The sequence below is a fragment of the Bos indicus genome, chromosome 17, assembly GCF_029378745.1.
Source record: "Bos indicus isolate NIAB-ARS_2022 breed Sahiwal x Tharparkar chromosome 17, NIAB-ARS_B.indTharparkar_mat_pri_1.0, whole genome shotgun sequence".
NCBI lineage: Eukaryota > Metazoa > Chordata > Mammalia > Artiodactyla > Bovidae > Bos > Bos indicus.
The window spans coordinates 15,777,946-15,793,198 of NC_091776.1; the positions used below are offsets into that span (position 1 = coordinate 15,777,946).

General features: G+C 35.4%; 1 protein-coding gene across 5 annotated transcripts in view; it reads left to right on the forward strand.

The window, feature by feature from the left end:
• Positions 1-15,253, forward strand: part of INPP4B (inositol polyphosphate-4-phosphatase type II B) — a 714,114-nt gene that overhangs the window by 524,392 nt on the left and 174,469 nt on the right. For all 5 annotated transcript variants that reach the window (XM_019977498.2, XM_070769067.1, XM_019977497.2 and 2 more), the window contains one exon: positions 7,525-7,633. In XM_019977498.2, coding sequence (XP_019833057.2) covers positions 7,525-7,633 — 109 coding nt within the window. The remainder of the gene's footprint in view (positions 1-7,524; positions 7,634-15,253) is intronic.

Genomic DNA, 15,253 nt, shown 5'->3' on the forward strand with positions numbered 1-15,253 from the left:
TATGGAGTGTAGCTAACCAGGCTCCTCTGCCCATGGAATTTTCCAGGCAGGAATACTGGAGTGGATTACCATTTCCTCCTTCAGGGGATCTTCTTGATGCAGGGATTGGACTCACGTCTCCTGTGTCTCTTGCATCGGCAGGCGAGAGAACTAGGGTACAATTCATCAATTAGAGAGTTTTTCACATGTTTTCAGAAAGACTGATTTCTCCCTTTGAACACCTGAGGAAAAAAATGTGCAAAAGGACTAGAGATGTAACACCCAAAAATTAATTTGAAAGTACTGAATTCTGTTACATATAAATTTTCCCCCAAGGCTACTCACATATCATATATATATGTGTGTGTGTGTATGTGTGTGTGTGTGTGTGTGTATATATATATATATATATATGTGTGTGTGTGTGTGTGTGTGACATGCATGCCCTACATATAACATTAAATATAAAATTTGTATGTGTTAAAATGTTTATGTTTTTGTAATTTTAAACATTATTTTGAATTGAAATTCAGTTATAGTGGGTGCTTTATAGACTAGGTCACCAACTTATATTATCATAGAAATTAAAAACTTGACTGACTTCTGGGGGCTCTACCCCTTACTTTTCCTAGTTTAACCAAATCATAACCTTTCTGAGCTTTGATTGTCTTTATTTGCAAAGTATAATGTTTAAAAGTTATAAATGGTAGTCAATCAAATTTTCTATTTATGTAGCATGTTTTTAATAGCAGATTAAATGAATCATAGTTAAATACATTTAAGATCTATAGCTACTGATTTGAATGTTTAGCTGAATTACAGAGAACATTTTGCAAGGTAATGATGCAAGTAAGATTAGCCAAGCCTTGGTATTTCACTGGGGAATTATTTGGATATAGTCTATATCTATTTTCATTCTTACCATTAGTAAATTGCATCTCTCCAGATTTGATTAATCTATCTGCTATTTTTGGAGAGGTAGTTTTGCAAACAGTAGCAGGCAGATTCACCAAAGACAAGGCTAATGTCTAGCTCCTGAAACAAGTAACTGAGCAGAACTAATGTTGCCATGTCTCATACTGACAAATGAAATAACCTTCATTTAACTTCAGGTGGCCCCAAACCCATTAAGTTAATTTTTCATCCTTATCCATTGCTTAGATACAGCAAATAGAATAGCCACCACTCTAGGGATCTTAGCAGCTTTGACTACAATAACACAAATCCCTGAAATGAAGAAGACTGTTTCCCTCTCCAGTATATTTTCCTTTCATAGAAAAATAGTTGTGAATGTTATACATTATGGATTCTTGTGATATTCTATGTTTAAGTTATTTTGTATGTTATACATATGTAATAGTATATAGTACGTAGGAAAGAAACGGAGAAAGGAAGAAAAGAAAGAAAGGAGGGAAGAAATGAAGGAAAAAGAGAAAGAAAGGAAAAAAGAAAGAAACCACTATATTATACTGTAAAGCTGCAGTTGGAATCAGGTGCAATATCGGCCTGGATTTACTGTTTAATATGAATGAGTCAGTTGACTTTTCTGCCCCTTACTCTTCTAATCTCTATGCAGGAGGAGCTATTAAGAGCTCCCTGATTTCTGTATCTCAAGAGCCTGGGTATATCACCTTATCAATGAAGCACAATTATCTTGTAGATGTATTTAATGGTAATGCCAACATGCTCGGACTATTTTGGAACAGATTTCCCTTAAAATTCCCTATTGTCCTGTGATTCATATCCAATTCATTTTGTGGGCCATTTTAAAGTCAAGGTTTATGTTTAAATTGTTCCTTGAAATGAGATCAGCAGGTCTGTTTTTTATATCAGCACTATTTTTATAGTTGTAGGAATTTGAAAGAGATCTTCTGGGAAAAAATAGACTTATTAGCTCATTTTATTAATAAGTGGCTTTTAAAAGGCTATAAGGCAGCCCTATTATTAGATTTCAAACAACCTAGTATCTTTAGCTTCAGGAGACTCAACAACTTGAACTCCACTATCCTCATATGGTGCATGAGATGCATTTTCCTAAAGCCAAGGAATTTTTGAAATATAAAATATCAAAGAAAATATGCATATTATTTTTTTAAAAAGAGAATAAGATGTTATAACATTTATATAAAATAACTTTCCTATAAAAGTTTAACTTTTTTCCTATATAATAGAAACTTTTTTCCTATAAAATGCTTAACTTTCCTATAAAATAAAATGCCCATCTATATTTTTATAATTGTCTCAGTACGAAAAATCTGAAAGTGAAGGGTTATTCATATCACAAAAGATAATATAAGGAGGATAAAATGAGGAACATCTTAAATGAGGCAAATATCACTGATCAGATTATTTTAGAATTTTTATGTTTTGATTGATTCTTTTTTTGTATATGTGATTTCTCCTAGAGAAAAACAATCTGCTGCAACTAATTCTAACTAAATTTAAAAGAATAAAACTGCTCCTAGGATATATTTAAAATATGCTGTTGAATAGAATGAGTAACTGACTTCAGTGAGCATTTTAGAATATATAACATTTTTCAATTTTATTTTTAAATTAAATTTTATTGGAGTACAGTTGCTTTACAATGTTGTGTTAGCTTCTATGATGAAGTGAATATATGTTACCTCCTCTTCTTTGGATTTCCTTCCTGTTTAGGTTATCACAGAGCAATGAGTAGAGTTCCCTGAGCTATACAGTAGGTTCTTATTAGTCATCTATACTATAGTATCTATACATACTATCAATATTGTATATAAATCAATTCCAATCTCAAAATTCATCCCACCCCTCCCCTTTCCCCTGTGTCTATACATTTGTTCTCTACATCTGTGTCTCTATTTCTGGTTTGCTAATAAGATCATCTATACCACTTTTCTCAATTCCACATATTATGCATTAATATGCAATATTTGTTTTTCTCTTTCTGACTTAACTTCACTCTGTATGACACTCTCTAGGGCCATCCGTGTCACTTCAAATGACCCAATTTTGTTCCTCTTATGGCTGCGTAATATTTCTTTGTATGTATGTACCGGATTTTCTTTATCCATTCCTCTGTTGAGGTTCCTTCCCTCTCACAGCTGTTGTGAGCAGTGCTGCAGTGAACACTGGGGTGCATGTGTCTTTGGAAATTATGGTTTTCTCTGGGTATATGCCCAGGAGTGGGATTGCTGGATCACAGAGTAGTTCTATTTTTAATTTTTAAAGGACTCTCCCTACTGTTCTCCGTAGTGGCTGTATCAGTTTATCACTAATATGTTTTGTAATAATTTATCTTTATAAAATATGAATACGTAAAACATGTTTTCTGAAAGTTTTTTTTTTTTTTAAGCTAGAACAAGTTAAGCTTAATAGCTGGCTGACACTTGGAGATGTTCATAAGACAAGTTAGAAACAGGATAATTTAGTGTGCAAGAAGTCAGATCTAGCCAGAGATGGAGATTTTATAGGCTTCTGTAAAAATATAGTGTTAAAACCCTAAAAGAGATGAGTTCATAAATAGAAAATAGAATAGAAAAGAGTAAAAGTCAGAATTTTGGATATGAAAGAGCTTGTTCATATCTTTGGAGGTTCTTAACTATAGATGAATTTTAAAGAATGCTAGTTTTTTCATTTAGATTTAAAGATAAATAATTGGCTCTTTTTGGACTGGAGAGTATTTGAGTCACTTGGTTCTCTTCCTTTATCTACTGTTTCCAAGTCTCTTAGTTCCTACACAGGTGACTAGGATTCCCAACATTTCAGTGAGATGGATGAATGAAGAGAAAGTTTCTGTTCCTAGAAAGTAGCTTCAGAGGATGCCTGAAACTATGGATAAATTGAAGAGACAGATTCTCCATGAAGCTAATAAAGCTTAGGTTCAAGCCTTTTCATGTGCATGGGCTTCTTTAAAGGACCCTAAAAGGGGCCTTGGCAACGTGTTTGCAGTCACACATAGTTTTGCAAATTTTGCAAAAGTAAGTCAGTTTTCTTGTTGTTGTTGCTCAGTTGTGTCTGACCCACGGACTGCAGCACACCAGACTTCCCTGTCCTTCACAGAGCTTGCTCACATTCATGTCCATTGAGTCAGTGATGCCATCCAACCACCTCGTCCCCTGTCGTCCCCTCTCCTGCCTTCAAATCTTTCCCAGCATCAGGGTCTTTTCTAATGGGGCAGCTGTTCGTGTCCGGTGGCCAAAGGACTGGAGCTTCAGCCTCAGCATCAGTCCTTCCAATGAATGCCCAGGACTGATCTCCTTTAGGATGGACTGGTTGGATCTCCTTGCAGTCCATGGGCCTCTCAAGAGTCTTCTCCAGCACCACAGTTCAGAAGAATTAATTCTTTGGTGCTTAGCCTTCTTTATGGTCCAACTCTCAGATCTGTACATGACTACTGGAGACACCATAACTTTTACTAGACAGAGCTTTTATTTTTACTTTCCTGGTGGCTCAGATGGTAAAGTGTCTGCCTACAATGTGGGAGACCCAGGTTCAATCCCTGGATCGGGAAGATCTGGAGAAGGAAATGGCAACCCACTCCAGTATTCTTGCCTGGAAAATCCCATGGGTGGAGGAGCCTGGTAGGCTACAGTCCATGGGGTAGCAAAGAGTCGGACACAACTAAGCAACTTCACTTTCACTTTATGAGACAGACCTTTGTCAGCAAAGTAATGTCTCTGATTTTTAATATGCTGTCTAGGCTTGTCATAACTTTTCTTCCAAGGAACAAGTGCCTTTTAATTTCATGGCTGCAGTCACAATCTGCAGTGATTTTGGAACTCAAGAAAATAAAGTCTGTCACTGTTTCCATTGTTTCATCATCTATTTGCCATGAAGTGATGGGACCAGATGCCATGATTTGATTTTTTTGAATGTTGAGTTTTAAGTCAGCTTTTTCACTCTCTTTCACCTTCATCAAAAGGCTCTTTAGTTCCTCTTCACTTTCTGCCATAAGGTTGGTATCATCTGCGTATCTGAGGTTACTTATATTTCTCCCTGTAATCTTGATTCCAGCTTGTGTTTCATCCAGCCCAGTATTTTGCATAATGTACTCTGCATATAAGTTAAATAACCTGGGTGACAATATACAGCCTTGACATACTCCTTTCCCAATTTGGAACCAGTCTGTTGTTCCATGTCTGGTTCTGACTGTTGCTTGGTTTTGCAGGAGGCAGTTAAGGTGGTCTGGTACTCCCATCTCTTTAAGAATTTTCTACAGGTTAATCTCCATTAATTAAAACTTCTCTCTTAAAAACAAAACAAAACAAAAACTGCTCTCTTCTCTCAGATATCGACTTTCCTCATCCTTCCTCTTCTTGTTGGGTGGTGTTGGAGAGGGTTTTCTTGGATCTAATAAAAATCATAGACGTCTCTTTTGGAAAATTGAGTTTGGAATGTGTTTAATTTGTGCTTGATCGGACATGTGGAGTTATCCACATGTTTTTAGCCATTTTGGTATATTGTTGCTATTGCTGATCACCCAGGTTTTAGCAGAAATTTAGTGTAATTCTTCGTAACATCATGCCCCCCACCCCCCGCCACCCACAGGTAGTTTAAATTAATGCACAAACTGATCTGATTCAGAAGACTGAGACTCACTATTACTTTCCTTTTCAAACTAAAATTTTTATTATTTTTTTTTAGAGAAATAGCAAAAGTTAAAATATCAGCCTTCTATGCTTAATTGATAGGATTTCTTTCTATAGGGAAAATAATCATAGATAGTACTTATTGAATGCTAACTTCTTGTAACTACTTCCCACTCCATTTTCTAGCAGAAGAACCATGGCATAGAGAGATTGTATACTTTTCCCGGTGTTGCACAACTTATACCTAGCAGAGCTGTTATATGGAGCCACGGACTGAGAGTCCAGTCACTCTCCATTCCTGGGTTAGAAGTCAGAAATCCCTGAGTATAAGGTCCTTAAGACTTTAGATGAAGCAGACAACTACTCAAAGTCCTCAAGTTTCTCATCAGATAAGTGAAAGTGGACTAGAATTTAGTGTTTGTGGTTTCAAGTGATCCCATAATCACTTGAGAAAACTGTGATCCCCACTTCCATGAAGGAGAACGGAGTCACTAAGACAATTAATGTCTGTTCGTGGACACCTTAGAACCCTTTTCTTAGATCTTAGGTTAAAATCCTCTGGACTAAGAAATCTTAAATTTCACACAAAGCTAGTATGTTGCTAGTTTAAGAAAAGATGGCTTCCCACGTGTGGTGCTCATGGTGAGGAACTCACCTGCCAATGTAGGAGACTTAAGAGATGTGGGTTTGATCCCTGGAGGAGGGCATGGCAACCCATTCCAGTATTCTTGACTGGAGTATCCCATGGACAGAGGAGCTTGGTGGGCTGCAGTACATAGAGTCTCACAGAGTTGGACGCGACTGAAGTGACTTAGTAGGACTTGCAGTTGATCAGTGACTTTTTAAAAGAAGACAAGCTCAGAACTCCAGCAGTCCATTAAATGACTCTTCAGTATCTGCCTTAATGGCTGTTTAGTTTGGGTTGTACTTCTGGGGATTTTTTGTGACCTTGAATTCTCTGAATGCAGCTGAAGTGTTTTCACTTGAGGATCTATTTTATTTAAAAAAATTACTGTTTCAGGTGTATTTGGCCTGAACCACTATGAAAAAGTCATGGTATTTACCCGAAGCTAATAAAATAATTTATGTTTTCCCTGTAAATGAGATTGGAAAAACAACCAAGGTGTCAATATCAAAATCAGTTTGAAAAGGATCTACTATGAAATTAGATTTCTCAAATAAAATGTGGTTTAACAAGAGGGGATTCACTTCGTCTTTCTTCTTATAGGGATCCTTTTCATTAGGATGTAAGATGATGGCATGTTTTGAAGTGGTAAACTTAATATGTATCAAACTTGATGGCTTTCGAGATCAAAGGATTGAGTTTCAATTTAAATGTATGGGTTTTTTATTATTTTTTTTAAAAAAGTATCTCACTGGAAAATAGATCAAGACAATTTGTGTATTCTTTCTATGCCACCTAAGGAAATTGCAAAATTCAATTGCACGCATTCAAAATCGTGTGATGTAGTGTGTACATAGGCAAAAAACTGTGGTGTATAGATTTTTGTGAAGGCACTAGTACTGTTTTGTCCTTGAGTCAAAGTACCGTAATATTTTGGTTCTTTTCTCTGCAACTTTTGGTTGAAAGATTGTTCATTATTGTTGAATTTCAATATGATTGCAAATTAAATGATGCAAAACACAATGAAGTAAAATACACAAAAGACCAATTAATGTGTTATCTCAGTAAGTATATAGAAGAATGAGAGAACATACTGTTCTACACAGTAGTATATAATTAAGATGTAGTCATAAATCAAGCAGATATTATAACTTGTTTAGGTGCACAGGTGGCTTTTAGAAAGATTGATTAGCTCATCTTGCCCCCTTGAGATGTGAGTTCATTGTTATTCCTGCAAAATTAAACAGAATAATTCCTCACACTTCCCACAGTGTGAATGCTTCAATGCAAACAGCATGCTGGAGATAAATGTTTGCAAAGTGTTCATCTCCTTGTCCATTCTTGTTACAGATGCTCTCTACGACGTCATCACCGTGGGAGCCCCAGCTGCCCATTTTCAGGGGTTTAAGAATGGTGGTCTTCGTAAACTCCTGCATAGATTTGAAGCGGAAAGAAGAAAGTAAGTGACAACAGAATGCATTCATGACGTTATCTTCCCTCTAGGGAATGGTTTTTGTATACCAAGTTAGGATAAATAAGCTTGATCCATCACAATGAATAGTTCTTGACATCTCCAACCATGCCATTCAGGAACTTAGAGTTGTTGAATTTCAAAAACAAAAAACTTGAACAGAAATTAGAATAAATGAAATGGCTGAGATGACTAAGCATATTACTTAATAGAGTAGAACTGTGCTAGCAGAAAATTTTTCTGGAAGCCATCCTACTAATAAATAGTATTCTAGTATCAATTATTGTAGCTCAATGGAATGATGTTCAGACAGATATTTAGCTGAAAGCATAGTCTAATTTTCTGTGAAGGCAAAGACACTTAATGGAGAGCATGAGTCCTAATTTATGACTCTAACCCTACTAGTGATTTCCACTGGGGCCTGAGGCAAGGCATTTGACTGCCCTATTATTTAATTATTCCATTAAAAAAAGAGCCATCCATTCAGAACTCTATTACATAAGTGATGAAGTTAAAAGAGAAAACTTTCTATTCCTTACAGAAAAGGAGACACAGAAACCAAAGTATTGTCACTGTTATTTATAATTTTAATTTACTTTCTCAACCTTCTGTTTTGTTCTTAGCTACTTTAAAATATTGCATTAGTACTGTAGTTTATCCCCACATGTACCAACCAAGTTTACCCTGTTATATCCTCTGGTTATGACCATACTCATGTAAATTTTAAAGTGTTATCCAAGTGTGAAGGGTAACTTTCTTTTCCTGTTCAAGTAGTTGCTCTTCCTGAATTGAGAGCTTTTTTTGGGAATTCCTAGTGGTCCAGCCATTAGGACTCTGAGCTTCCACCACGGGGTGGGGGGAGTGGGCACATGTTCAATCCTTGGCCATGAAACAAAGATCCCACAAGGTGCACAGCCAGCCAAAAAAAAAAAAAAATCCAATTTTGAAAGGGGGAAATAGTTATTCTTTAGTCATAATTGGTTTAGTAATAGTATTAACTAATCTGAGTGGCAAAACTAAAACCATTTTTAAAAAGCTTTATCATATAACATATTTGTTATTCACTGTCCAGATGTTCAGGAAGAAAGCATTTAAAATAAGTTAGAATTGTATAACTGGTGTACTGTTATATAAATGTACAAGCTAGCAATGTGTGTGTATATATATATGTGTGTGTGTGTGTATATATATATATATAATATGTATGTATGTGTGTGTGTATACATATTAATATATATGTCTTTCTCTTTCTACTGGTACAATACTATTAAATCAGCTAGTATTCTTATTAAGATTTTTCCAGTTTTTGTTTTTGATTTTGGTTTTAGTTTTTCGGTGAGTAGGGAATATAGTTCTGTGAGGTTGTATCACAGATGTAAATTGGACTAACCATCACCATAGTCATCATAAATAACTGCCCCATTATCACATAGAGACTCCCTAGTGTTATCCCCAAATAGTCACACTCTCCCCCCAAACCCTTCTGCTGCAGAAAGTGGTTCCGTTGCATTACTGTTGGAACAAGGAGTGGACATCAGAGTTCCAGCTAGGGGCTCCGGGAGGAGGGTCACCTCTTATGTAATGCATGGAGGTTGGATGTCAGTTCAGTGACAGACCCCATGGGGAAGGGGATGCCATCCCTTTACTGAAATGAGAAGAGTGGAATACAGGTCTATGCCTGAGGGCTTTACTGGGCAGGGATATTTCCCACTATCCCCTTAATGCATCATCCTTTGAGTGGAGCGGTACTATTATGTTTGTGATACTCACCCTCAGGCATGTATGGTTAAAAGCTTACTGTTCTCTTGGGCTACCCTTTTATTAGTCCTTTGACTTTTCTTGGGTGCTATTTATTTGACCTTTTGCTTCACTGAGGGCTTCCCTTGTACCCAAAGTGAAATGTTTAGGAGGCAAAGAAGGACAAAAAAACAAAGGTGGAAATAATTATGATGCCATTCCTTAAGTCCTGAGGCTCCTAGCCAATCTGTTTTCTTTTCTCCACCTCTTGGTGTCTTCTGATAAATGAGTTATATATTTTGTACAGAGTAGTTTGTTTTGTTCTGTTTTTGAGGATTAGAGGGAATAGTAAAATAGATTGTGTTTATTCCATCTTGTCTGGAACTAGAAGCCTCTATCTTGAGAATTCACTATTTTTTGCAATCAAATTTCAAAGGGCATAATACAATTAGAAGATTGAAAATGCCCACAGGGTACATAGAATGTACTTGAGTACATGAAGCACGTGTATGCGAAACATGGAATCTAACCATATAATTTCATAAAATATCACTATATGCTATGGGCAAAGACAAATGTTAAGTTATAAATTTAAACTCTGATATTTTGAGCCTTAAATATCTGCATGAGTATCTGAATTCTCCAGTGTTCTTCACTTCTTTTTGGGATGTTTATGTATATATAAACACATACACACATTCACAAACACAGATACACAGAGCTCTAAGATCAAATTTAAAATAAAAAAGTGAGTCCAATGGTTGTAAATGTTGATTTGTTTTAGGTTTTTCATATGTGCTATTTATCCCATTGCTTTATTGATGACTTTATTGATGAAATGCCATTTGTAAAATTAAAACAATAGCTTAGCCTAGATCTTAAAAATACTCTCTATAGGGTAGTGGAATGGGACAAATACAGCTTGTTGAGGCAATACCCAGATGAGTATAGTATCAGCCTCTTCATCAAGTTGACCAATAACCTGAGCAAACATGTCAAGCCTAAAGTGATATCACACTAATCAAATCATTTTCTGCAGGCCTTTTCAGCAACAAATATTGCATTTTTCAGCCACAAACAGTAATATAGAAATAAATATGACTATATGATATGAGACCTTATTTACATTTGGCCGGACAGAAAATAGCATTAAGTGAAAGAACTTTTTTTCACCTTTTCTGTCTTTTGATAACCCCTCCCCCACCCAAAAAAAGATAGCTGCATCTTTTAGATGTTTTTAGGAGACCCACCACAGCCATTGTTACAACTTCCCCTTCATTTATTTTCTTCTCAGCTAAGCCAGTGAAATACAATCGTCCAGGAACAGATGTAATTTATGTGTCTGTTCCTTCGTGATCTATTTTTTGATGAGTACATTGACCACATAATGAAAAGCATTTTAACATAAGAAAGCCTTGCTTATAGTATTCATATAATGTAATTCAGATCACATAAAAAGCATTTTCAAGACTACAAGATAATTAATTAGGAAGATTGATTTTTTTTTTTTTTGAAAAGCACAAGTGTCTCAGTACATTAGTCCCTGTTCAGAAACCATCAAGGAATCCATGCTCATTCACTGAACATTCAAAACCCCCATGATTTCACCCCACTGACTTTCTACATTCATTTCCTCCTTCTCTTGAAGTTGTTTCTTTATGGTACAGAAACTATTTTCTTAATGGATTTCACTTTTCCACCTCTTCCCCTTTCCTTACTCTGTTGCTGTTTACAAAAAATTACTGTTTTTTATCTCCCCACTGTTTTTCATTTCTCTCTGTAAAAATCATAAACATAATCTTATTTAAAATTCTACACATGGTCCATCCTAAGACTCCTCTTTCTCCATCAGGTCTTCCTGATTTCTCAAGATGATCTGATTCTTTATCCTAATGTTTTATTTTTACTTCACATAAAGTTTCGTAGGTCACAGTTATGGTGTGCTAGGTGTGTTCTAGTCCAGTACTTTTATAACAGTTTGTGATTTCCTTAACTAAGAGATGACGTCTTCTTGAATTTTAGATCTTCTGGAGTGTTCCACAGAGTAGATTGCATAGATCAAGCTCAACAAGCATTGCAATTCACCCAAGTCTGATTTAAAGTGCCAAAAACCTCAGTGGGAGATAAAGTTTAACAAATAATCATACTGCAGTAAGGTCAGTATTATACAGAGTAGGGGTGCTCAACCTTGGCTGAAATTAGAATCACCTTTGCAGCTTTAAAATATTCTGTCTGTGCTGGGATATTAACCTAGACATATTAAGTCAGTCCTGGGAATGGAGCCCAGGCATTGTTAAGTTTTAAAAGCTTCCTAGGTGAGACTGATGTTTGTCTAGGATTGAGAACCATTGATGCAGATGTAAGTGAATAATGCTGGGAGAAGACAGAATGGTGTGGAGGCTAGAAACAGGAATAGCGGCACAGGTGAGTTAAATTTGAAAAATGTATAGAACCTCAATTAGTCTCTGTAAGGAGGAAAGAAAATCTGTGCAAAGGAATATTTGTTGCAATACAGAAAAAAAGCCTTACATCTTCTTACATGGAAATTTTTCTTTAAAGAATCCCTCACTCATTAAATTGTTACAAAATGGAACCAAAGATGGGGATAAAGCAGTAAGAATTTTGATCTGTGAAAGCTTGGGCCTGAATAACATGAATGAATAAAACCAAGCATATTATAGAGCTTTTCATGCTTTAGAGATAAGACTTTTTAAGAACCAAAATGCTAATTAGTCATATATTATATTTTGGTGGGTTTGTTTGTTTTTTAAGGTTTTTGTTGTAATAAAATATCATATAAAATTTACCATTTAACCATTAAAAAATCTTATTAAAATATAGTGTACTTACAATGTTGTGTAGCTTCAGGTGTACAACAGAGTTATGTACATATAGGTGTGTATAAATTTATAGTCTTTTTGCAAAAATCTTAATTTTGGTCTTTTTAGTAATATATGTATATACATATATGTACACATGTATATGTAGATAATATATGTATATGCATGTGTGTGTATACATATATTACCTTAAAAGACCAAAATCACAATGTTTGTAACCCATGTATTCATTTGTTCATCAAACACTTACATGTTCTTAGATTCCGTGACTTACCTAGATTCTATTTAGAAGCTTATAGATTCCTCTCTCAAAATATGAATCAATTCTTTAGTTCCAGTATTACTTAAAAGAAAGGGAAAATTACCATGACAACACATATTTTGCCTGCTTTGATCGTTTCTAAATTCAGCTGGAACCTCAGATTCAGCCAGAACTTTCACTGAGTAGGATCATGACCTAAAGGCATAGCCCTTTCATTAAGATAAAAAGGCACCTCATGAAAACCAAGAGCCTTTGTAAAGAAGAAGAAAAGCCAATGACAGGCAGTGTTCACTTCTCAAGAATATTAATTCCCTGTGGTCTACCTGTTCATTAAGGACAAACACACAGCTAACTCCCTGCAAGAGATCTTAGTGTCTAATGCCTGCCTTGAGTATCTACCATGTCTTTCCCTCCACTACCCTCACCCCCTCAATGCGCTCCCTCAGTCTGTTGATAATGTTAATTATCAACATTGACAGGCCCACAGTTTCTAATAGAAGAGAGAAAGAAATTATTTGGGAAAGTCAAAAGGAAAGCAAAGTAAAATTTTACCGATAGAAATATTATAGCCTGTTTTTGAGCCTATAACCCTTGAGTCTATACCAGAATTTGGAGGAATTTTCTGAAGGAAAGTAAAACAATATGAATAGTTAAACAAACCAGCCTTACCTTTTATGAGATCACTTTTCCTTATTATTGGAAGAGAAATCATTAGAATTTCCTAGTTCTCTATTATAAATTGGAGGTTTCTTGGGTTAAAAGGAGAAATATCACATTAAGGAAAGAAGTTCTTTGTAGCCTAGAGTGTAAAGAACATCCAGTAAACCAGAAATGGGAGAATTGAACAAAATCATACCACTAGGTTTGAAATGTATTCTTCAGGACAGAATTGCTAACCGCTGCTTAATAGGAGTCAAAACCTAAATTAACATTTTTCATTAGTGGCGTAAAGCTGAGGTATCTAAGCAAAGGAGTCAGGGTTTTTCAGGTCTTCTTTTTATGTACTTTCTCGAGTAACATATGAACAGACTAGGCAGAAGTTACAAAGATACTTATTTTCAAAATCTTTACTTTCATGCTTAAAACAATATTCTTATTTCTTTTTATGAAAGGGAATGACTGATTCAAATGTATTCATTGAAAGCAGAAAGACTGCATCCATGTTTAATTTTGAGAGCCAATTTTCTCCCCTTCTTGGAGCTCTTTCTCTATCTCTACGTTAGTCTCTGGATTTCTTTCAGAAGTTCATCTTGTTACTCTCTGGCTGAGTAGTTTAAAGACTCACCTCATAACTCTGTATAAATCCATATATCATGTCATTTATCTTTTAAATGGAAATGTTTTGATATTTTAGTGATATATATTTTTAATATATTGCTTGCTATTGACAATTTTCCAATTTATAAAATATGTTTATTGGCAAATGTAGAAAAGTCAAAAGAAGGAAGTTAAAATCACCATAATCTTTGTCCTCAACAGGATAGTTATTGGGAGCATATTGGTACAGTCTCATCCAATTTATTTTTTTATATGTAATATATATCTTTGTGTCTTTTCTATTATAAATTAAAAAGTTAAAAATGGCTTAAAATGACTAATTCTTCAAAGTATATTAATTGAGTCTTCTTAATTTAATAATCCTTATGTGTTTTTGGATTTTGGAAGTCATGCCCAATACAATAAAGGTATTCCATTTACTAAGATCAGTCTTACAGGTTACAGCTAAAATTCATCTCCTGTTCACTTTTAAATACATTTTTCCCTTTTGGAAAAAACACTTTATAGCATCAAAAAAATAAATAAAATTTTAAAGTATAATAAAATCATACAGCCCCTATAGAAATAAGAAGTGTGAATAAAAGCCTTATCCATCCTTTTTTTCATTTGAACTCTGTCCAGTACTTGACAATACATCATCTTCAAGGATATAGGAATTTAATTTTTGTGTTTATTATAACTTGATTCCTTGGAGGTTTATTTACTTCTTCCAGTGAATCCGTTTCTCCTTGACCACTCTCAGCTTTCAAGGTTGTTCATATTTGACAAATACAACACTAGATCTGCCAAAACTGTGTATTTGGCTTTTCTCAATCAGCGTATGCTTTCCTATATGCAACCCCCTGTACACAACAGATCTTCAAATATACGTGGGTTCTAGGTCTTGCACATCTATAGCGTGAAGTCAGGAAAGAATGAAACAATTAAATAGCCCTGCTGAGGCTTGGCCATATACTACAAAATAAATGATGACGTTTGCAAAGCACGGGACTAAATGTACTACAAGGGAACAAAGGGCTTTTTGCCATGGTGGCTCAGACGGTAAAGAATCGGCCCGCAACATGGGAGACCTGGGTTCAGTCCCCAGGTCGGGAACATCCCCTGGAACAAGGCATGGCAACTGACTCCACTGTTCTTGCCTGGAGAATCCCCATGGACAGAGGAACCTGACAGGCTACAGTCCATGAGGTTGCCAAGAGTCGGACACGACTGAGCGACTCAGCACAGCACATATGATCTGAAATGAATTTGTAATGCCCTTTTTCTCCTGCTTCATTCTCTTTTTAATTATACAAAAATAATATTTGCTTGTCGCACACAAATTCAGAGAATGAAGAAGGTTTTAAAAAGTTTGCCTTTTCCATTTTCCTTCCCCTGAGTAAACCAATCTGAACAGCTTCATGTATTTTTACCTGTGCATTTTATTCTAGGTAAAAATATCAGAGTTTTCAGTGATCATGATTCTTGATCTACTAATTCAGGTCATGAGAA